The sequence below is a fragment of the Acartia tonsa genome, chromosome 4, assembly GCF_053477335.1.
Source record: "Acartia tonsa isolate MP-2025a chromosome 4, ASM5347733v1, whole genome shotgun sequence".
In the NCBI taxonomy this organism is placed as follows: domain Eukaryota; kingdom Metazoa; phylum Arthropoda; class Copepoda; order Calanoida; family Acartiidae; genus Acartia; species Acartia tonsa.
Genome location: NC_137263.1, coordinates 5,172,621 through 5,196,613, shown reverse-complemented (window position 1 = coordinate 5,196,613; position 23,993 = coordinate 5,172,621). Strand labels below are relative to the sequence as shown.

The following is a 23,993-nucleotide window of genomic DNA, read 5'->3' as shown; positions in this document are numbered from 1 at the left end:
GCTTACATATAACTTTACATAGGGTGGTGTTTCAGATGCTAGTTTAATATTAATATTGAGAAAGATGGGTTCGAAGATGAAGTTGTGCGAGGTGACGTATTTCAACGCTGAACACCCCAAGCACAAGGTGGTCCTGTTTATTTAATTCTTTTTATACTATTTTATCCTATGTTAATGTTTTTTTTTGTCTTAAGCCTAAGATTTCTGGAACTACTGAACTGATTGAGCTCTTCCTTTCAGGGAAGGTTCATGTAGATCCCGAGTTATATATTATTTATAGATATAGTTCTTTTCTATCCTTACCTACCTCCTCAAATACAGAGTGCTTTGAGCTACATTTTCTTAAGAAAAAATCATTACATACCTAAGTCACTTACCAAGATATATTCCAACGCTGTACACTCCAAGCACAAGGTGCACGTGGTCTTGTTTAATTTAGTTCTTTCTAACCTATATTATTATAAAGTATAAAGGTTTGTTTGTGTAATTGTATGTAACATAAGATTTCTAGAACTACTGAACCGATTGAGCTCTTCATTTCAGGGAAGGTTCACGTAGATCCCGAGTTGAGTTATATATTATTTATAGATCTTTTTTTTTATCCTTACCTACCTCTTCAAATACAGAGCCCCTAGACGCTAGGGGTGCAGCCAACAATTTTCTGCGGAAAAATCCTAATATACCTACCTAATTATCAAGATATTTTTTGTGTTTTAACTTTACTGCCGTTTGCAAATTTTGTAAACTTTTTTATGTATGATATTTTTATAAAACTATAGTTTACAAATAGTTTGCCATGTCGTCATTAGATCTTGATGTAAAGGCTGATTTGGTATGAAATTAAATCAGTAACTAACGTGTTCGTCTGTGTTGATTTTTTGAAACTTCTACAAAGAAGTGTGTTCTTATTGTGTAGTACAGCTCTAGCCGCGCGTTTTTTGAGACTTAAATCTATTTAGTTATCAAACCTATTGTCTGGAAATGGAAAATGGACCTCGCCAAATAGATTTAAGGTGTTATATTTATATTAACATTGAAAACTCATATTGTATTATGGATAAGTGGTTACTACAGATCTGCTTGAAAATGTTATGGTATTTTCTTTGCGAATACAGGTCTCGTATGTTACGCTGAATTGTTTTTTACATTAAAACTGTGTGTGTATAACACATTTCAACGTACTGATTTTAAGAAGTGAAGTGCTGTTGTGTCAATATTTAAGACTAAAAAGATGACACACACCCCCTCAAAATAAACAAGGAAGATGAATTGGTACGGCCCATATTTTATATTATGTTTATCTCTCCATCCGTGGTCTGCAATATAGAAGCTTATTAATATTAGGGTTGGCAATCCGTCTAATTCTGGGACAGGATTCGGATTCTTACAAGAATCCGTTCAAAAATAAAACGGATTCTCCGCTGATTCCGGATTCTTATTATTTTTGACTGGTTCCGGATTCTGGCAATATTCTAAACGACTTAAAAAATTAAGGGATTAAATTATACCGGGAAGAATCTAAAGCTGCGTTTTTTCATATTTCTGATCCCTCCACTTGATGGTGTAAGTGGGGAGAGATTGAGAAGGGTTGTGATCTTTGCCTTCAAAGAGGGGGGGGGGGATGAAAAGAAGAAACTCAAGACGTTAATTTTAGCCTAACAAATAAGAATCCGAATCCGCTAAAAAAAACGGATTCGGATTCGGATTGCCAACCCTTATTGATATACCCTTGACCTTAACAATGGCGATAAATAAATTGGTATTTCGCATTATTATCACGTATAAAATTCTGCATTTAATTAAAGCTTGTAGAAATCTGGTAAAGGAAAAGCTATTTGTATTTGTTACGGTAAAGACTAGTATCGGACCGGACCATCCTTATGAAACATACACTATAAACTTAATTTCTTTTAAAGTCGAAGCTGAAATTAAAGTTAAGAATTCATTATTTTATTTACTTCTAACAACAGATTTGTCGATGATATTTTGTCTCTAAATATTTAGACGTTTCAATAATATTAATATTTATTTATCAGGAAGACTTAATATGTGAATTTTCGTTGCAAGGCCTAGCACGCATAACCAGAATAGATATAGGTAAGTGTCCTTTTAATTTTTTTTATGGACTCCTAGAACCTATTCTACCATTTACCTATGCGATTTTAACTACAAGTCACTTACTTTATACATAACTTATTTGCGGATACGCCCCTAGAGTCCTCTAGGACATGTAAAATTTTTTCTTTAAGTCTATGCTAAAATCAGCTGTTTACCAAAAATAAACACTGTGCGGTGCCTTTATATTTAGGAAATTTCTCTTGTGAGAGTTGTAGTACCCTCCCCTAAAATAGCTATAAACCTCCCCAGGACATATAAGAAGCTACATTGTAAATAAGAATCATATAGGTTCAGCAGTCAGCGAGATCTTTCGGTACACACAGCCATCCTTATAAATACCACCCTTTTTATAGTAGACATTCCCGATATTAAAATGTCTTTTGTCTGTATTTTTGTCTAACAGTTGACTGATTTTCAATGCTTCTCTTATTTTAAACATACATTACACAATATACATATATTATTATATATCAACTCTTTTATCTACAATTTTAACTTATTGTTAATTAAAGGAAATTTTTGGAGTGCTTCAGTGGAAGTTTCTTTAGGACTCAGTACATGGCCAAGTTCTAAGGTATCATGATTGACAATGTTTTTTTTTGTTTTGTTTGTAAGCTAATATAACGCTGAATTGGTTGAATTTCTTCTTTTAGGGAATCTTCACGTATGCCTTGAGATGATTTTAAGCAGGAATAGGAATAACCAACAAGCGAAAAAAATCTATATTAATATTTGGGGGGCAAATGGAGAGGTCGTCAATATTACGATGTGTTGCCCCCCAACGACAGCTGAAAAACACGTATATGTTACGTGATTTTTTTCAGAATTAATTTCTTTATTGGTATAAGCTGGATTTTAAGATATTCTATTTATGAATTTAAGTTTTTGGGTGGTTTTAGGCTATTATTTCTGCCTCCACCATAATATGTAAATAACGATTTCAGAACCTAAATATTTTTTAGCGTGAATTGCTGGCCAGTCATAATTTTATGAATAGGATTACAAGTATATCAGGTAATAAGTTATTATTATTTTTTTCTATAGTACAACATTCCTCTACATTTTTAACTTTTAAGGATTTGTTTATCATTTTCTGAATTATGTTTGCTTTATCAAGCTTTTGAAGATTTATCCAAAGATTTTAAACTGGAAATATTCTTGAAACTTCTTGTGTTTTAAGTTTTTAATTCAGAGGGGAAACGATAATGTCAAGTAAGGGATGGGGAGGGGGGGTTAATTACTAGACCCCAATATTATTTCTCTTGCCAATCTTACATAGCGGATTGCGCCCTCAAAGGTAAAATGTTTCGTTATAAAAATTGCGCGGGCGATTAAATAAGCATGCATTGCCATACTCATATAATCCGGAATTCTTTATGTTCAAACTTGTTATGGTTTTAAGGTGATAACAAAGAACAGATGATAACTTTCACTGGTGCTCATTTCAAAGAGGTAAAATAACCAAAAAACGAGTAAGATTTGATTTTTTATATCTGTATCCCTTGCATTATGATTGTTACTGTTGTATTCGATGACTATTAAGGCATTTATAAGGCGATCTTTGCATCTTAAGCGACTTGAAATAATTTTTTTAGAGAATTGATGGAGGATTACTTAGTTTATTAGTAACATGATCCATTTAAAGATATAGCTGAGTGGTTCCAATCAGGACCCAACATAGCATGATAGTAAACAGAATACTAAATAAATCTAATTTAAAACATGTTAACCTTATCCATAACTCTCCTCCCTCCATGCTCCGGGGGCGGGGGGCATAATAAAAAATTTAAACTAAGGAAATATTCCGTATTTTTACAGGGAAAAGAAATTCACTATGTTGTTGCTGTAAAGTTAAAGCAAACTTGAATGTATCTAATATTTTTTTTAAAGTGTTAAAGGCTAGAATCATAAAAATTCAGAGTTAAAAATAATTTAATACTTTGATGCCTTATGAACCCATGGATTTAAAAATTACGTTAAGCTATTAAAGAAATACCATAAAATCACCTAATAATGATAAGGTTTTTACTTATTAAGGTTAGTGAAATGTATTGGGATAGAATTAGAATAACTTGCAAGCAGCCGTACAGGTTTGCATCTATTTCATTTATTTTAAGTCATCACTGCATGCACTAGTTTAACTACTAAACAGTTAAAGTGTCCATCCATAAAGGTAATTAACTCGTTGTACTTGAATAATCTTCGTTATCTTCTTTGGTTGTACTACGGAGTGTACACTTTATTGGACACGCATAATAAATCTCCATGCATAATATTTGTGTACTTTAAAATTTTCATCTTTATCCTAGAGAGTAGGTAGTTGCTGTTTAATTGCTACGAAAATCAGGCAGGTACCTCCAAGATCCAGAGAGTGTCAGCAATAAACTGTATCACCTAAAGTATAAGAAGGTTTTCCTTTTTCCGGTATGGGATGAGCCCTAATATTAAAATCTGAGGATTTCTTACTTCTACGGAACAACAAAGTTTTATTTAATTAAGTAATCATAGAACTACTAAGAATATCAAACCGTAGATGTTAAGAAATCCTAATTTATTACATAAGTCGGAGGGAGTGGAGGGGGGGAGACATTTTGTCAATTGACACAATTTAATATCTGAAAATAATAGAATTAGATGTTTATTGCTTGACACTCTAGTAAGATATGAAGATACCCGCTGATTTTCCTTGGACTTAAACGAGCCCACGCCCATTGAACTCGTGCAGAAAATCAGGCAGGTACCTCCAAGATCCAGAGAGTGTCAGCAATAAACTGTATCACCTAAAGTATAAGAAGGTTTTCCTTTTTCCGGTATGGGATGAGCCCTAATATTAAAATCTGAGGATTTCTTACTTCTACGGAACAACAAAGTTTTATTTAATTAAGTAATCATAGAACTACTAAGAATATCAAACCGTAGATGTTAAGAAATCCTAATTTATTACATAAGCCGGCCAAAAAGGGAAAAAAAGACTCATCCATGCCAAAAAGGGAAAAACCTAACCTTGTAGAATGTAGAACAGCCTTGAAATCATCGACCAAGGAAACACCCAAGTTCCAATCTAAAGTTGGATTATACATCCAATTAAGGAGAGAGGGTGGCCAACCGGACATGATAGGTATCTTCTTACGACGAACAAAATCCATACCGCGTTCATTTGTTCGGGTCAAAAGATCAGCCATAACAGCAGCCTCGCAAGAAAGGCGAGGACAATGGGTAACATATAGCTTACATGAAAAATAAACAGCTATATGATTTAGAGCAGTCATTATCACACTGGTATAAGGATCTTCTTTTGATCTACCTTTTTCATAAGCCCATACCGTTCCAAGATTGTCAACTTTTAAGACAATATGTGTTCCCATAATGGAAGGAATATTGTGATACAAAGGTAGAATAAGACCGATGGCTTCAAGTAAGGTAGTTTTTCTACCAAAAAACTTGCTAATAACATCTTTGGTAGGAAGAAAAGAAGGAGGCCACAAAGCTTGTCCCAGATAAATTATTTTAGGACAAGGATCAATATATCCAGCAGTACCAACTCCAACCTTGTAATCCAAGGGAATATCAGGATCAGGGTGACCAGCTGCGTCGGTCACAAATGTTTGGACAATTGCAGGAGGAAACTTTGAAATTTTAGGTATTGGGAAACCATGTTGGAGGGACTCAAAAATGTGTAACCATAAATGGAGAAAGTTGATAGCGTCTAAATTAAGGTGAATAGGAGAAACAGAATAGGCATCAGTTAGGATCTTAACAAAATGCGCTCTTAAAAATCGTAATAGAGGGCACAATAACATTAGAGTGTTGACAACACCCATGACTTTCTGAAGGAGATCCAAAGACACCATAGGGGCAGTCAAAGCTGATTGGAGTATCGCCATATGACGTAATCGTTTATCGTTATTATAGGTCCATGACATCTTTTTTGTATCAAAAAAGATACCCAAAACTGTGCCCGAAGTTCTATAAAGGAAGGCTTTATCTTGTCCAGTCGTATCAGCAAGAGGTAAATTTATGTAATTTGCTAAATCAAGATAAGTATTGATAAATGCTTTGTTTAGTTCTAAGTTTGGAGTGACAATGACTTGATCATCCAGGGTGCAATGTAAAAATTGACGGTCAGTACCAGATTTAATTTTAACAATATCACTAACTGTTTGATGTAAATCATCATAATTAGGTACAGAAGACCGTGCACCAAAAATAAGTCTCACTTCAACAAAATATTTTCCCAACCATTTAAAACCCTGCAAGTAAAATTGCTCAGGTTTAACTGGGACTAACTTATATGCTGATACATGATCCAGCTTAGACATAATAGAATTTTGACCAGTATTTCGAAGATTAGCTGCAAATTGACGAGCTGTAGACATATTAACTTTACGCATTTTTGACGGAATAATAGCTTCGTTAAAATTGTTTCCATCAGGTTTAGACAAATTCAATATCGGACAATATTTATCACTCTGATTTACAGCGAAAAGACTATTTGTTCTAAAATTCGGGAAAGGTGGGGAATCAAAGGGCCCAGCAACAAATTTCTTTTTGATCATGGTTGCTAACTGGTCTGTATAGTGGCGGGCTACTTCGGGTTGTAAAACACTTTTACTGTTTTCATCAGTCATGGGGGTAATAAGGGAAGGATCAATGAGAGCATCAGCGCCGTGTCTCATATTGTTTATCGTTCGTTGCATTTTAAATTTTTGGACATCAGTTAGTTTTGAATGAATTGATCGCATTTCAGATTCTAATAAATCTACATTGATAGGCGTGTTAGGGTCACCCGTACCAGGTAAAGAAAAAGAGGGAAAAATCTTCCAAAAAGAGTCTGAAGGACAAGAACCATAATCCTAGAAAAAAATATGTAACAATATAATTTAAAAAACGAAGTTATAAATAATAGATCAAAAGCGAAAAATCTGCAAAATTTGTCACCGTTATAGTAAAAAAAGAAATAATTTAGTGCAATGCCGCTGAAAATTTAAAAAAACAAATGTCGTCTTTGGTTAAAAAGAAAAATAAATAATTGTTACATTCCTTTAAAATAGGTATTTCAGGGTTTTTTAATTGTTTAGGTTTAGCGGGAGGAACATTGATTGTTGTTGAAAACTCTTTAGATTCGAACCAATCATCAATACTAGAAGTCCGCGGGAGACCCAGTACATCAGCTGTAACCCCTAAAAAAAATTTTAGGGTTGAAACCAAAAATGTAGGAAAGATTTAAACTTATGGTCAATCTCGTAAAGCGGACATAAATACCAATAATCGGAAAATTATTCAATTTATTTATTATATAACCTCGAAAATAACCTCGCAAAATGTTCATAAAAATAACCTCGTAGAATCACGCAACCTTAAATTAAATTTAACCTACAAACGAATATTTAAAGCCTCGTAAAAATTCGCGCAACCTCGATAAAAAATAAACATACAAGCAGTCATTTATTCCTGGGGGAATGCCTAAGCATTAAAAAAGCGATAAAACGTATTCATAGAGTAGAAAGCAAATATACAAATAAAATTAGAAATAAACAAAGAATTTTGATAAAAAATTATATTGAAAAAGAAAAAAAAAATGACATACACTAATATAAATCAATAAAATATCCAAGATATATATTTTAATAATAAATATATCAAAAGTATATTTAATAAATATGACAAAACAAAATGCGAAAAACATAAATGCATTAATTGTTTTAATAAAACAAAGGTTTTAAAAAATGAAAAAGTTGTAATCCAAAGGAAATATATCAAAAATCTGATAAAAGTTTAACAAAAACCAAGATAAAAAATAAATTATTTTTTTAAGGAAAAAGAAAACATGATCCGGAAAATTAATTAGAGGATCCAAATCCTTTGGCACCTCAGACATTTTACTGTATGAAAAAGAAAGATAGAATTTGAATCAAAAAGTTTACAAAGAACTTTAGAATGAAATCATACATCTAATAAATTTTCTGACAATATTTAAATTTCACACATAATATTAAAATTTAAAGGTATGAAATAGAAAGAAATGACTTAAATCAAATAAAGCAAAAAACTAAGTTTACAAAATAAAACTTAGGATGAAAAAATAAATTTAAGTAGGATGTTCAAATTTGGGATGGTATTTCACACAAAGTTCACCATTGGCAAGTTGAAAATCACAAATGTGTTTGAAAACAAAACCGGATTTATCTCTGCAACTATTGCCATCTTTCAATTTTGCACGAAAACAAGTTTTATCTTTAAGATTAAAGAAATTACAAATTGATTTCTTATTAGGTAAAGAACGAGATTGAGCTTTACGAGAAGGAGACTGTGGTGCAATAGAACGATCACAATGATTCTTAAAACGCTGGTCACCTCTGCAAAATTGCACATAAATGGAATGTAATTCTGTTGTAGTGGCGAAAGGCATTTTTTTTTGCATAACGACTATTGTTCATTTGAATGATATAATCAGCAAATAACGCGCAAAACGTCCCCTGGTTCATGGGCCCTCTCCCTAGACCGTCTGCATTAAAAGGACATTCAAAAAAATCGTTGTCCAAAAAAAACAGATACAGACTATCAAAACTTTTGTCTAGGGGGAAGGCACATGACCGGAGGACGCGCGCCCAAAAAAATGAACACAAAAACTCATGAAAACTTTTCACATTTAACAAGGATGCGCCCGTTTGTAACTCTGCTTGCGCGTCTTGACGATCAATAATTTTGAATTGTTGAAATCCAGAGTTAGCTTTTAAAAAATTGGATTCAGTAAAAAGTTTGAGGGTCAATTTCTGTGACGTCAAATTATGTGACTCGACATATGCTGTCGGAGTCACCTGGTGGACATTTTTTAAATGACTAAAATCATAACTAGTAATAGGAGGAGGATTTACGTTGAGATTTGCTGCCATAGTAAATAACTGAGTGGGAGGAGTAATGGGAAATCTGGCATATCTAACTGGGTGCAAATTGAATTGCAAGTCATCGATAGCAGTGGGGTATTCTGTGGGGATAATGATGCTTTCATTATTAGCTTGCAGTTTATCAAGCACTGTTTTGGGGGCGGTGTAAAGTCTATTACTGCACTCAATTTCTTGCTTAGCTAAGGTCTCCATTTTTAAATATACAAAAGCAGGATTTTTGTTAAAATAACTTTGGCTGTACAAAACTGGAAATTTTGTATGGAGATCAGAATCAGTCAAATTTAATTGACCTGCGCTAAGCTGTCCTTCATCAATTCCCGAAGAAAAAGAATAAGAAGGAGGGGGGGGATTATAGCTGTTAAACGCCGTAGAATGATTTAATCCAGTAGTAGCTGTGGGGGTGGAGTTACATCCAGTAAGACCCACATAAGGAGGGGGAGTATAATTAGTTTGAGCTGTAGAAAATTGAGAATTGTAGCCAGATGGAGGAGGGGGAGGATGTGAGGCACTCGACACAGGGGGTGGAAGGGGAGGATGGATATCAACATTTAAATTATGCTCATGACGCATTTTAGCATCCGCCAGAGATTCATGAGCATCAATTTTTTGAGTTTTGGATTATGCCCAATCTCATTAGAGGCGTCAGTAATGGCAGCAGCAAGGACGGCGTCAATATCAGACACAACAGGAATGTCTAAAATTAAATTATAATGTCATATGTAATGAATAATGAAAAAGAACCCCAAAAAAAAATTACCAAATTTTATGCAAAATTATTGCAGAGATAAATATAATCCGTTAACAAAAGAAAATCCTATCATATTATCACATAGAACTTATTAGGAATATAAACTTGACATCAGAAAAAACTTATATTATCACAAGTAATGATTCATTAGTATGAACTTATCTTACTATTACTGTCTTAAGAAGCCCTGGAATTTTTTTATCACACGACCTTGGGCAATACCATGCTGTCTAGTATATCGGCGGACAGTTTTTGACTGCCATCCGCCAGATATACGACAATCCTGTTCTGTAAATAATTCAGGATTTGTAGCCATCATGCTGGGAAGACCAGCTCGAAATGAATGGCAAGTAAATTTAACAGCAGGATTATTAAACTTTGGAGTTAATAAGGAAGCTAAATAGTTGTTGATGGCTGCCAAAGTAACAGGGGCGCCACTAGTCCATTGAAAAATAATGTCATCATTTTTTCCTTTTTCCTTTTCCCAGCATAAATCATGGAGACGGTTTAGGTAAAAAATTGGACAGTATCGGTTATCATCAGGGTATGCCCATAAATCCAGGACCTGACCAACAGGGGAAGCTTTGTCAGTTACTTTAGGGCGTATAATTAAAACTGTATAATGTGAAGGGTCTCTTATTTTAACTTTAGACCAAGTCAGGGCACGGATCAAATCTACTGTAGAGCCTTGCACTGAAACAAGTTCGCCCATCCTTCGGGCCAACCAGAATGCTAATAAATAAAACTGTCTTATCCATTTCATTTAAATTTGAAGTAAAAATCTGGTGGCCCCAAAGTTGAAGGATGGGAAAAGTTATAACATTTCTACGAAAAGGATTGTTATCAGTTAAAGCTTCATAGTTTTCAATACCCGTCAAATAACATGCTAACAAAGGATCTTCAAAACAACGAGTACTACGATAGTTCAATTCATGAAGCTTTTTCAAACCAGACAGATAAGATTGAATTGTAGATGACTTAAGATTTCGCCAAACATACAGGTAATGTGCAAAACTTTGTAACAATTGAGAAGATGCTGGTAGGCACACTTTTAAGCCACGGTGTTTTATAAAATCAAAAAAGGCGCACCATGCTGTTTTATAGCTATTCCAAGTAGAGGTTGTCAAATGTAGACTTACAAAAGTTAATAAATAAGGCGGCAAAACAGGTATATACTGTTTAATATCGAATTTAGCACCATATTTTGAAATAATACCTTTTTGTATCGGAATAGCACTATCTTGGAATGCTTTGGACATCTTGGGATAACGAAGGCTATTGCCAGATAAAGCTTTCGTATCCTTCACATAAACTGCCGCAGCTCTGATAGGAAGGTTAGCGTGTATCCTAAACTTCAGCATCACGGCTGGAAAAATGCCCCGGGTAATCTGATAGTACTGGGCATCAGTTAGTAGAGAGTCGCTGCATAGAATGGGGCACGTGGGATACAAGGGTTTTAAATCAGAACAATCATTATCCTATAAAAAGGGATGTATAATATGCACGGAAAAAAAATGTAATTTAAAGGGGAAAAATATATTTAAAAAATTTAAAATATTAGGTACCTAAGAATAAAGAAATTTGTTTTAAAATAATTTCCATTTTAATTTTGAAGAAAGAAAATGAAAGGAGAGAAAAAAATGTGAAAAACAAATAAAAAGGGAGGGAAATAAAACTGTTACTAAAGACAGAAAAAAAAGAAATTGAATAACAAATGTGCAAAAATACATCCATCCCTTAAATAAAACTGGGGTAACATCAATTGTGTGAACAATAGTCCCTCCAACATCACTCCCACTGAGGCGACAATCATCATTTAGCTTGGCCGGACTAGCAGGCAACATTTTAACGATTAAGTCAAAGCCAAGACTTTTGGCGGAATTGACAGATAATTCAAGTCTATAACAGACATCCTCCAAAGGATCAAGAATCTCTACTAGGCGATCATAGGCAAGCGCCAAGTCAATTGCCTCATGCTGAACGGCCATCATACGACCAGAGGCAAGCTGCTTTAAAGACGTCCATTTACTGTATAAAACATTATCCTGAGAAAAAATTGATAGTTTATAAATGGACAAGAAAGAAAAATACTGTTTTTGAAGAAAGAAAAGTATAAGTTTAATAAAGAAAGGAATAAAAGAAAATTTAAGAAAAAATGAAAGAAAAATGAAAAAAATATTTGAGTAGGAATTTAAGAAGAAAACAGAAATGAAAATAATTAATTGAAAGAAAAATAAAAAGATAAAAAAAATCCTGAAGGAAATTTAAAGTATAGTCCAATTATAAACTTTCCTCGAAAACCAGCTCATCGGGTTTAAGGATAACATTAGCATGGAAGCCTCTTAAATCTTCAGCTTGAAACAACTCCATTAAATTTACAGGAAATCTGATATCAGCCTGGGAGTTGAATGAAACTCTAAATTCGCCGTTAGCAGAACCATTAAAAACACGCAGACAAATGGCTGCGTATAACTTGGAGGCAACTGGGCAATCAGGACGAAAGACGCCATACTCTGCCAAGGGTCTTCTCTTGTAATCAACCCTGAAATTAAAAATTTCATTAACTGGGGTTGTAAAATAAACTGCATAAACAAATTAGAACGAATTCTAATGCTGTAAATAACATTCTTATTAAGAATGATAGATATAATATCCTTTCAAAACTGTGAGCAAAAATAAAAACCGGGATTATATTTAAATTACTAGGTATTTAAAGATTATAATAAAATTCATAATTCCGGCTTTTATGCTCAATATATTAAAGGATAAAAATAGAACCACTAAAAGTGGCAAAAGAAAATATTTCGAAAATCAAAAATTTCTCTAGAAATATTGAAAAATAAATATTAAATATTGAACCTCTATTGGATAATGTGAAAATAGTACCCATTTACAATATATCTAGAGAATAACAAAATGCTAAACATCGAAATCAAAGAAACAATCGGATAAATAGTTGAATAAAATTAAGGTTAATTATTCTGACATAAATTTTCAGTACCCCCTTTATCAGTTCTCATTAAAATCAAAGAAAGACGTTTTTATTATCTTTAATTTGGGATAGGGTTAGGGAGGGGAGAAAAAAAGAAATTATTATTAATCAGAACAAATACCCAATTAGATATTCTCCATAGGGAGAACTATAAATTCAACTAATCCCTCATAAAGTTAAATTTTATCTTTTTTTAAAATTCTAATAATTAAATAATTATATTACCTGGCCGCATCACCATTTCCTCCCCCACCAGATTGAGACATTTTGTCAATCGACACAATTTAATATCTGAAAATAATAGAATTAGATGTTTATTGCTTGACACTCTAGTAAGATATGAAGATACCCGCTGATTTTCCTTGGACTTAAACGAGCCCACGCCCATTGAACTTGTGCACCTACATGCGTACATTTGATTTTATTTGCATTTTTGACAAGTTCGAAACTTATTTAAAGATTAATATTTACAATTCATGTTTAAGGTTTGATAATGACTGTTTTGGCCTGTCAATTGTTGATGTTACTGGCATTCTTAAATCAAACAGTATAAATCAGGTAATTTTTTCGTTATAAAAAAATTGTCCATTTATTGCACTAGTCTCTAACCTCTGCTGAGAGACCAATATTTTTAGACCTAATTGTCTAAATGAAAAAACTAGGCATCAAGAGGGGGGAAGTTTGTAATGTACAGTTATAGGAAATAAAAATTCAGTATCAAATTTTGGCCTGGCCGTTTGGGCTTGTTTTAATAGTTATCAACCTAATTCTTTTCTTTCTTTAACTCTCTTATATGATTGGATCTACCTGTAAAACTATGAAAATTGAATTTTGGGACTTTCCTTCTAGGGGCTAGTGGGGAAAAAGACCCCCCCAAACACTAAAATTTTAAGTTATGAGCTTATTTTTAAAGATATCGAGCTGATTTTTTAAATGGAAGCTTTTATTGCATAAATGAGTTGATTAGCCATTTCATATTTCATTTTTGCACTTTACCTCTAGGGGCTTTTAAGCTCAAAGCTTATAAATTTTGTATTTGGGGGGTTGTTTTACCCCAAAAGCCCCTTGAAGTAAAGTGCAAAAATGAAATATGAGGAGGCTAATCAACTCATCTATGTAATAAAAGCTTCCATTTAAAAAATCAGCTCGATATCTTTAAAAATAAGCTCATAACTTAAAATTTTAGTGTTTGGGGGGGTCTTTTGCCCCACTAGCCCCTAGAGGAAAAGTCCCAAAATTCAATTTAAAAAAATTTAACAGGTAGATCCAATCATATAAGAGAGTTTACAAAAAGAATTAGGTTGATAACTATAAAAACAAGCCCATACGGCCAGGGCAAAACTTGGTACTGAATTTTTATTTCCTATAACTGTACAAACTCCCCCCCCCCCTTATCTTAAAAGTAACATTTCTCATTAAATAATATTTTTTTAGACATCAGACGCGGTCGCATCCAGTAAGGTTGAGGAAAGTGAACTCAACACATTTATTCAACAAAAGTTCAATGTAAGCTTAATTTTTAGCGTGAATCTACCGAAATTTTCATCTAAAATCATGTCTTAGTAGCTGGTAAGCCATAGCGGGAGGGATGAAAGTTTTAGATTCATTAAATCATTAGTGACCCCTCCTACTTTAAAAAAAGGCCGTGGAATAAGATATGCATTAAGTTGATTCCCAAATAAATACAAGCGGATGCGCCCAAGGACGTCCAATGTGTGTGGGGGGGGGGAAGTAGAGGGATGTAAAGATTACCCCCCCCCCCCCCAAATAAAAAAGCTTGGATGCCCTTGGACGCGCCCCTAACCGATATGGTTTCAATACGGGATTGTCTAAAGGGGTAGTTTCACGAAATGCATTTGAACTTAATTTAGTGAACCGCATACCTATTTTTGGCAAGTTAATGGGTTATACTATATTTATTTTCAATTATAAATTCTTTCAAATATTTGCCATATAAATGCAGTTTAACCTATTAACCAGGAAAAAATATGCGGTTCACTAAATTAAGTTCAATTGCATTTCGTGAAACTACCCCTTTGATAATAATGGAAGATTTAAAAAAAAAAATAAATTCCAAATGAAAATTAAAATTAGAGATGAAAACTGAAGACTGTGTGCTGGTTATATATGAAAATTTATACCCATTTATTTTGCATAGATGATGAAACCTACAACAAACCAAAGTCCATTCAGACCATTTTCTAGTATTTTCTCAGCAAGAAAATCTTCAGAAAAGAGAAGCCCTTTGTCAACGCAAAAAACAAGTCAATCTGATACAGTATCTCCGTCAGAAACTAGCACAATTAAAGTACAAAAGGATAATACACCCAATAGTAATTCTCACGAAAATGCAGAGGTGGATGAAAGTAATGATTTAGAACTCAGAAGTGCACAGTTTTTTGAAAAATGTTTGAAGTTTCTTGAAACAACGTTGAAGGATTATGGTAAGATACTTTTTAGTATTTACCAACTAACAACAACACTTTGTCTTGGTATTTATCATAAACAACGTACTAATAAGTCAAGATTGATGCCTTGAAATGTGTTATCTTAAGTTAAACTTGAGCAATTGAGGGAGGTGGAATGGGGTAAATCGATCTTTTAAAATTAAAAGAAAAAATATTTATTTCTTTGTGTGGCATTTTTTCTAGGAGTGATTTCTCTTGGGAGAAAAATATCCTGTAACTTTTTTATAAGTATAAAAGGTTGGGTTAAGATTTTGTATGAAAATCTTTAATTATGTATAATCAAACAATATATCTTTGTAATGTTATAAGACCTGAAAGAGCTTGAAGTTGTAAGTTACAATATGGTGAAGCGATTGTGGATACAAAAATTTGGACAGGATGTTACCAAACAGGAAAAAAGAATTCTGAAACTTGCTTCTGAACAATATCTTGTGTATGTATCTACATTGATTTTGGAATAAAAATGGCAAACTTAATGAAGTTGATAGACCTCCGCTCCCCTAACTGCATTCAGTTAATTCAAGTTTTCTTATTTATTTGATTAAATACATCTTACATATGGATCCGCTCCTGTTTTCAGTACTTTTTTTTTCAAAAAGTCTTTTAGTTTTCGGTTCTTCCACCAATTTTAAAAAAATTAATGGGTTTAGTTTGATAGTTAGGACCTCAGTACTGAAGCCTTTTAGGGCCAGAATTATATTCCCTTGTCTTCTTTGAATAATTGAAAAGAAACAGTCAAATTTAATGATTTATTTACAATGCTGCTGAGCTACTAATAGACATTTGTTTCACCAACTAATTTTTTTTTAAAATCATGATAATTTTCTCTTTACAAAGCTTCAATATATGTTTGATATTCATCCTTGTTAATGTTGAATAATGCATATTTTATTTCAGAGAAAGAGTGGAGATTCTAGAAAATAAGGTAAAATAAATGATGTAGCTTTTTTGACATACTATAACATCCTTAATGAAGTGTCGTTTAAAATTTTATTATTAATAGTTGCATTTTGATGACTTACTGAATTCCCAGATAATTTTTTCTCCTAGTAAAGAGCTTATTCATTGTGATTATTCTATTTATAAATGTTATAAGGCGCCCATTTTTGGTTTGCCTGCATCGATTTTAATTCTTTATGCCCTATTTATATAAAATATACAGAAACCAGGGTTTGAATAAACGCTTTCATGGGCCAAATGATAAATAGTTTTTTTTTAACATTTACTATTTCAGCCTTCCTCTGACAGCACTAAAAAGAGAAAAATTTCCTCGGTAACAAGTGATCAAGGTGAAGAAAAAGAAAATAAGAGAATAAACAGGTGTGTAGATTAAGTTATAATATCATAAATCTTATTCTTCCCAGTATACAGGAACAGTTAACCAGCTAATAGTTTAGTTTATTTTAAATTTTTAATTTTACTACATGCCGACTTCCCGTTATATTGCTTTAACCTTTTAATTTTAGAATATCAAGGTTTTTTGTCTGTTGCTTAAGATTTTAGGGAGGATTCATATAGGTCATAGGATGGTTTTAAACAACTTTAATTTTAGCTTTATATCATAGTTTTAGCCCTTTTCTATCCTTTCCTGCCTCTTAGAATAGAGAACACCTAGATGCTAGAAGTACAGCCTCTAGTTGGTGAATAAAACACTTAAGTATTTCAATTTAATTGAGTGCTCCACCCGCAAAGGCTTGTTCTTCAAATCAGTTTTCTTGCACGTTACAACCTTCTCCACTGATTGTCTTTAGAAATGGGGAAAATTTTTGTTAAAACCTTCCACTATTGAAACTGAAATACATCCTTAAAAAATCACGTAACATTTTAAGTTGGTTAAATATTTTTGTTATATTTAGGAATGCGGTTATAGATTTGTCTGAAGAAGAAGACAATATTGAAATAAAAGAAGATAGCCCATCTAGTTCTAGTCATAATATTACTAATAAAACCCCTAGTCGCCTAACCAAACGTAAGAGTAGTTCCTCAGAGAAGAAGCAGCCAGCCAAACGGCAGCGAGTAAAATCTGGAAGTAGAACAAAGATAAAACCTGACATGAAAGCAGTTCCAGTAAGAACTTTTCATATTTCTTGTATTTAATTCTTAAATTCATGATAGCGTTATACAATTTATGTAAAGTACAATTTGAATAGGTTAAAACTACTCTTGTAAATAAATACTAGGGATGGCAATCCGCCGATTTTTTGGGTCGGATTCGGATTCTTACAAAAATCCGGACAAATCCGCGGATTGCGGATTCTTGTTTTTTTTTCTGGAGGATTCTAAGAATATTTTTAACAGTCTTTTTATAAGTAAAAAAAATCTAGCCTAAAATGAGCATGAAAAGTATTACAAAAGTAATAAAATTAACAAAATTTACTATAATTTAGGGCAAAATTGGGCGGATTTGGATTGCCAGTCCTAATAAATACTATCTTGATTCTAAAGATAAAGTGTCCCCCTCTCTTTTACAAAAAATACATAGAAAATTATTTTGTTTAGAATGCGGATGGTTGGTATTCTCCAATAAATGCCAGAAATGCCATGGAAGCGGAAAAAACATTACCTTTAAAGTTCACAAAAGCTGTCCTGGTATTTTTTGTTTATAATAATGCTACGGAGAAAGGGCTTGAAATAGATTAAATTGAGACATTCAAAATTGCTTTGTTTTTATAGAGAATAATATTGTTCTTTTATAATTTTTAACTAATGATCGTAATTTTTTATATCTGTATAATATTTTATTTACCTGTCGTCATTATTTACTCTAAGAATATATCCCTGCCACTCTTTACCTTAAATATTGTAGGGATACAATCCAGCGCATCTGCTGAAAATACCTCTGGAAGAACTGGAACAAGCTGGAGTACTTTTTCAACGTTATAATTATAAGACTGATAGGGTAAGAAGTTTTTACCTACTGCAGATCGTACTATTTTAATGAATGATATTAAGATTCTTTATGCATTGCTCTAAGAGCGAATATCTAGCTACGAATAGATTAATGTCAGAAAAACTATTTAATTGAAACGCAGGGGTGTATATTCTGCACAAGATTTATTTTTTTTCCCCTGCTACAAAATTTTTTATTTTTTTTCCCCCCTAGATTTTTCTTAAAAAGTAGGGGGGGGGGGGGGAAATAGAAAAATATTTAAAGAACTCTATATTTTATTTATTTTATCCCTCCCACCACACATTTTTTTAGTTTTGTTAACCAAGGAGGGGGGCGAAATGGAAAAAATGTTTTCAGTTTTCTTAATTTTTACATTTTTTTCTCCCTCCAACTACTTATTTTTAATTCCCCCCCCCCCCCCCCCCCCTGAGCCGGGGATCCCATGCAGAATATACACCCCTGTTGAAACGTTAAAAAAATTGAACAAGTTAATATTTCTTTGTTTAAGATTTTTTTTGTGAAAAAAAACAATCTCAAGTATTCTACTTGTATTTTTTAATGCCCTAATCTAGGTGGGAGGGGGGGGGGGGGGGGGCACTGCCTCAAACCCTGAAATAAATACTTCATAAGGGCTGTGACAATTTTTTTTCTTTAAGATTGCTTTGTGAGTGAGTTAGTAGTTGAAAACTTTTTCGGGACCTATAAATGAAAGCTTTTTCTGTCCAGCAATAAGCTAGATTTTTAGAGACTTCTAGCTTTCTTATTCAAGGATTGCTCATCAATATGCCCCTCAGATATCAGGGATGGAACTGTTAGTCTTAACTTTTAGTTCTTCTTGGAATTTAATGTTACTGGTTACTTTTCAGTGCTTACCGCTGAGAGATTCAGACAAACCTTTGAATGTGGAAAGTTATGAAACAGTGAGATTTTTCAAATGTGGACCAGATATTTTCCTTGTTCATAGAAACAAATTCTATGATCCTCTGGTTAAAGTAAGTTTTTTTGTCGATGTAATTAAAGTGAGAAATCTATTTTATGATTATGGGAATTCTGTGTTATCTCTCTTCATACTGTGATCACATTGTACAACACACTCAACCTCACAAAAACACCCAAAAATACGTATTTTTGCTTTTCTTTTGATTTTTGTTATTCTTGTACCTAAATGTATTGTTTTTTTTATCTAACTATCTTAAGTGTTTGTTAGCTTGTTGTCACTAACAAATTTGTTCTTGTTTATCAAGTAGAAAGCTAATTAATCCTTGTAGAAGAATGTAAAATTTACAACATTTTATTAATTTTATAGGATGAACATTTGGAAAGATTATTTAAGAATCATTCTCCAACCAAAGTAAGAAATAACAAACCATTGATAAAAGAGATTAAGGAGTTTATAAACAATTACGGGAAGACTGAGGATTCCTCAGTTGATGAAGTAGTATTAGTTGACGAGGATGTTATTGAAAGTGTAGATCAAAATGTTGATACAATCCAAGTTGTTGATGAAGATGAAAGAGGAGAGAAACAGAAAAGGTTTGTGTACGAAAATCTACATAATATAGGTATCTTAAATAGGAGACAAGACAATTAAATTTAATTTTCCGATTAGAAATGATCATATTAAAAAAATCTTAAAGTTTTAGCCGTCCATCCGATAGCATAAAAAAATACAAAGGAATACATAATTTTTAAGGTGAAAGTTTTCGAAAGTTTCCAAATGTTTGTACAAAATTGACGTTTCAATTTTTTTTAATTACCTAGGCTTTTTTGGGTTTTAACAAGAATATTTCACTTTTTTTTTAGGAAAGATTCAATGGTTGAATGTCCAATGTGTTCAAAGCTTTTTTCTCCATCATTGATTCAGGTGGTTATATATTTGATCAAATTGTTGACATTTTTCTTTCTTATTTTAATCAAAGTAAAGAAACAAGGATGACAACATCCATAAAAGAGAAGCTCTGAAACGATATGACAAACGAAAACAATCACTTTTAGAGTGTCAGAACTGAATAATTAGAATACAAAATGTATAAAAGTCGAAACAAAATTGTTAGTAGTTGAAAACTTCTTAAATAAATACTCAAAGACAAAATATGCACTTTATAGATTAGGAGATAAATGGAACCCCTACAATTTTAATACCTTTATTCAATTTTGAAATACCTAATTGTATTCCTCATAAATTGTCTTGACAGGAGCATGCTGCTGACTGCACAGGCTTAGAAAACAACTTGGATACAAGTGAAGCTCCCCTAAATTGTTGTCCTCTGTGTAACAAAGAAATGGAGTTGGATGTGTTGGAGGAACATGCCGCTACATGCACTGGGTAAGGAACATTAAGATCAAGGTTAAAGGGATAGGACAAAGGAATTATAATAAACAAAATTACTCATTAAATGATGAGTGGAAAAGTTTTGAAACTGTTACTTTGATCAAACTATGGTTCGTTCTTACCGCCTAAAGAATTTACCCTAATACTCTTTTATCCATTCTTGATAGAAGAATTGATATATAATTGTGTTTATAAATATAATTGAATTAGTGACTCGGAAGAGAAAACTCAACTGTCGGTATCATCATGCACTCCCAAGTCTTTCAGATTTTCAACCCCCAAATCTTCCATGAAACCTGGAGAAAACAAATCTTCAGTAATAAGGTATTTTAACATTTTTATACTCATACCTATTGAATTGTCTGAATGTTGTAGAGATAAAGTGTTCTATTCTTTCTTGGATAATTTGACTATAAAAAAAGAATTTTAAAAAAAAACTTGTATTTAAAAAAAAAAAATTTTAAGTGGAAATAACATTTAACCAGAAACAGAAACTAAACATAAATATGTAGTTACCTCCGTGGAACAAAAATATGCTCGCCTATTTTAATGACAAGTTCATTTTTATAATACCCTGGAAAAGGGTATGTGATACTGACACAAAATTCTAAGTGAAAATTTCCCCCACAACGCTCTTCCCTTTTTTCTCCCCCTCCATACCCACTCCCCTTCAGTTACACAAAGAAACAAGTTAATAGCCAACTTTACCCCAACAAAATATTGAATTTTGCTGCAATTGCAAATGGAATTAATTAGCTGAATAGCAGCCCCTGATAATATCATAAAATATAAATATTTCTTTATTATAGTGTTGACGACAGTCCCCGAATAATTGACGTGGGTAAAATCCCCAAATTTGGAGACTGTCCTGTTTGCCAGCGAAGGATGAAAATGGAAGAATTGGAAGAGCATGCCATGGGTTGTCAGGTACGAGAATTTCATAAATCCACTTTTTGGTGTTATGATGTAGGTCTCTTATTTATATTCAAATTTATGAGTAATAGTTATTGTGTTAACTATAGTGTTGTAAAGTTTAGGGTTGAGGTACAACCATACGATGGGGAGGAATTTTTTGTATTAGGTTCACGCGACAAAAACCAGACCCGCTTTCCTAAATTGAGCTTATTTGTATTATTTACATAACTTTAGCCTTTACCTAAATCCATCCATAAATATTTGTTATGCTGTGGTCACGTGATTTGTCTTTTCCAAGACTAACATAGCGTGCGCGTCTCTTAACTACGTATCCGTTAAACTGCCTATTACGTGTGTAAGAAAAAATAATATGTTTTCTTATTGTTCAGGGATTGGAGATGAATGGGGGAAACGGACTCCATGTAAATATATATGATAGGTTTGTATTTCAATTCTTGTTATTGTGCGTTTTTTATACATCATCCAAAAAAATGCCCTGCATTTTTTGTGCCTTCCGCTATTTTTTTCATATTCTTATATTTTAAAAGGTCTAACTATAGTATAACTAAATATTAATGTAATTTATAGGGAAGCTTATTAATGTTTAGATTTTATAAAAAAAGATTACCTCAGGAAAGGAAGATGTGATTTTTGTAACCAGTTAATCCCAGAGATAATCATGGATGAACATGTAGATGATTGTCCAGCCAGGTAATTTTTTTTATAGTTTTTGATTCCTCTCACTACGCCTCCCTGACTGACAAACCTTATGTAGTAGGGGGTAATTGAAAGATTTGAATGTTGCATCTTTATATTCCTCTTTCTAAAATATCATTGATATTCTATGTTACATAATACCTCTGACGCTTTTTCAATGGATATGTAATTACTTTGACCATATACTAGATTTTTATTTTCTCTAATACAGTGAAACTTGCTGCGGGCTAAAACAACAATTTTCCCCTTCTACCCCCTTTACCCAATCCCCTCCTACTGGATAAACGAAATGACAAATAGACAAGTTAAAGCAAGCTAAATTGATTTTCCTCTGTCATAATATCTAGGTATATATTCTACATTCTTTTTCTATTTCTATTTTCATTGTCTTCTTTCCAAGTTGAAATTATCTTTCTGATTAATGTTTCCGTGTATGGGCGGTTACTATTCCTTATTTCTAAAATTGAACTCAAAAGTAGTATCTATTAACTAATCTTTTTTCTTCAGGGGAATCAGAACACGAGTCATACCTCCAGCGGAGAAAATAAGAATGAAAAAAATCAGAAATAATTGGAGATAGTAGATAGATATTTCATTTCAAAATAGGCATATTATTACATACATTATAATGTTTTTTAAAGAAAAAAATAGGTATTATGTATGTAATTGTATTGTATACATGCATTAATTTAATTAGTACCTACCTATGTACCTAATATTTTTTAGAGAAAGGGATAGGGGTGTATATTCTGCACAAGATTTATTTTTTTTTCCCCGGCTCCAACCACTTATTTTTTATTTCCCCCCCCCCCCCCCCCCTGAGCCGGGGATCCCATGTAGAATATACACCCCTGGAAAGGGATCAATTATCTGTAAATTTTACTTGTACTCAAAGTTTTATATGCAAGATTTTTATTCGTTCGCTTAATTGGTACTCAATCTTCTCAAACTTTTCAAACAATAATTTTAATTGGTAATATTCTCTTTTGAAAATTTGAGCACCCCCCTCCCCCGATAGAGCTATGAACTCTGGCCACAGCGCTTGGCTCACTAGCCTGCCTAGCCGCAGCGCTCGGTCCCCTTGCCTATAACCTAACCTATTACTCAAATTATCAAAATTGATAACGCCTTTTAATCTAATGAAGGTATCATTTTCTAATATATCTAAGAAGATGTACATCACTTTATCGTCCATAGTCTTATCCCTAATAGTTGAATAGAATTAAAAAATTTTAAAAATCCGTAAAGCATTTAATATTATTAAATTCAAAATTGCATTTATTTTTAACTAAAAACTTTTTTATTAATATGCATACGGAAGAATATCATAAGTTTATGATATAATACAGTATATAGTACAAAATATTGTAATTTTACGAAGATTTATGTATAATAAGTATTTGAATAATATTATGTAATTATGATATAATCTTACAAAACATTTGATTTCAATTATTTCCTGTTACACAAATAAAAATAATAATATAAATATAATTGCTTCAATATTAAAAAAATTGCTTCATTGTATAAAAAAACTTACATTAATAAATACATGTTAACAAAATAATTAAGCTAAAAAGTTCATTTTGGCTAACTTGATTACAATTTAATGAAAATAACACAAGAACTTTATTTTAAATTAACATAATGAACATAAATCTTAAAATACGATGAAGCAGTCTTAATTAAAGAGAGAATACAATCATATTTTGAATTGAAATAAAGGATGAAGAAGGATTTTACTGAAAGGTTTAGATTAGGATGTTGGACAATCTTTTTTTTTGGGTGGTGTACAATTTTGTGTTCTTTGATTTTTTCTTGTATTATACGACCAGTAAATAAACAGTTGCTATGTCACCACATCGTAGGAGCTTTGCCTCTTAAACAAACCTAAGAATAAGATAAAAC

General features: G+C 32.5%; 3 protein-coding genes and 1 long non-coding RNA gene across 5 annotated transcripts; 1 reads left to right on the top strand and 3 right to left on the bottom strand.

The window, feature by feature from the left end:
• Positions 1–2: 2 nt before the first annotated feature.
• Positions 3–22,691, top strand: LOC145315758 (uncharacterized). The gene is made up of 25 exons (XM_080155811.1): positions 3–127; positions 960–1,013; positions 2,037–2,097; positions 2,631–2,692; positions 3,081–3,132; positions 3,521–3,570; positions 4,156–4,208; positions 13,249–13,321; positions 14,198–14,269; positions 14,922–15,207; positions 15,541–15,664; positions 16,129–16,156; positions 16,466–16,551; positions 17,088–17,298; positions 17,731–17,820; positions 18,038–18,130; positions 18,988–19,113; positions 19,428–19,654; positions 19,925–19,985; positions 20,317–20,447; positions 20,664–20,777; positions 21,263–21,380; positions 21,758–21,807; positions 22,002–22,079; positions 22,593–22,691. The coding sequence occupies exons 1-25, from the start codon at positions 65–67 to the stop codon at positions 22,663–22,665; spliced, it is 2,436 nt and encodes an 811-aa protein (XP_080011937.1). The 5' UTR covers positions 3–64; the 3' UTR covers positions 22,666–22,691.
• Positions 4,734–7,033, bottom strand: LOC145315759 (uncharacterized). The gene is made up of 2 exons (XM_080155812.1): positions 5,122–7,033; positions 4,734–4,898 (listed from the first exon to the last, which is right to left on the bottom strand). The coding sequence occupies exons 1-2, from the start codon at positions 6,858–6,860 to the stop codon at positions 4,895–4,897; spliced, it is 1,743 nt and encodes a 580-aa protein (XP_080011938.1). The 5' UTR covers positions 6,861–7,033; the 3' UTR covers positions 4,734–4,894.
• LOC145315767 (uncharacterized) lies at positions 7,661–11,188 on the bottom strand. Its single transcript, XR_013878129.1, has 2 exons — positions 10,988–11,188; positions 7,661–9,717 (listed from the first exon to the last, which is right to left on the bottom strand). It is a non-coding gene; the product is annotated as an uncharacterized LOC145315767 (long non-coding RNA).
• On the bottom strand, positions 11,184–13,134 carry LOC145315764 (uncharacterized). 2 transcript variants are annotated; one of them, XM_080155840.1, is made up of 3 exons: positions 12,989–13,134; positions 12,066–12,313; positions 11,184–11,818 (listed from the first exon to the last, which is right to left on the bottom strand). In XM_080155840.1, exons 1-3 carry the CDS (start codon positions 13,027–13,029, stop codon positions 11,358–11,360), a joined length of 750 nt encoding a protein of 249 aa, XP_080011966.1. In that variant the 5' UTR covers positions 13,030–13,134; the 3' UTR covers positions 11,184–11,357. The 2 variants fall into 2 exon arrangements, with proteins under 2 accessions (XP_080011966.1, XP_080011967.1); XM_080155841.1 differs by lacking the exon at positions 11,184–11,818 and having other exon boundaries at positions 12,029–12,313.
• Positions 22,692–23,993: the final 1,302 nt, after the last annotated feature.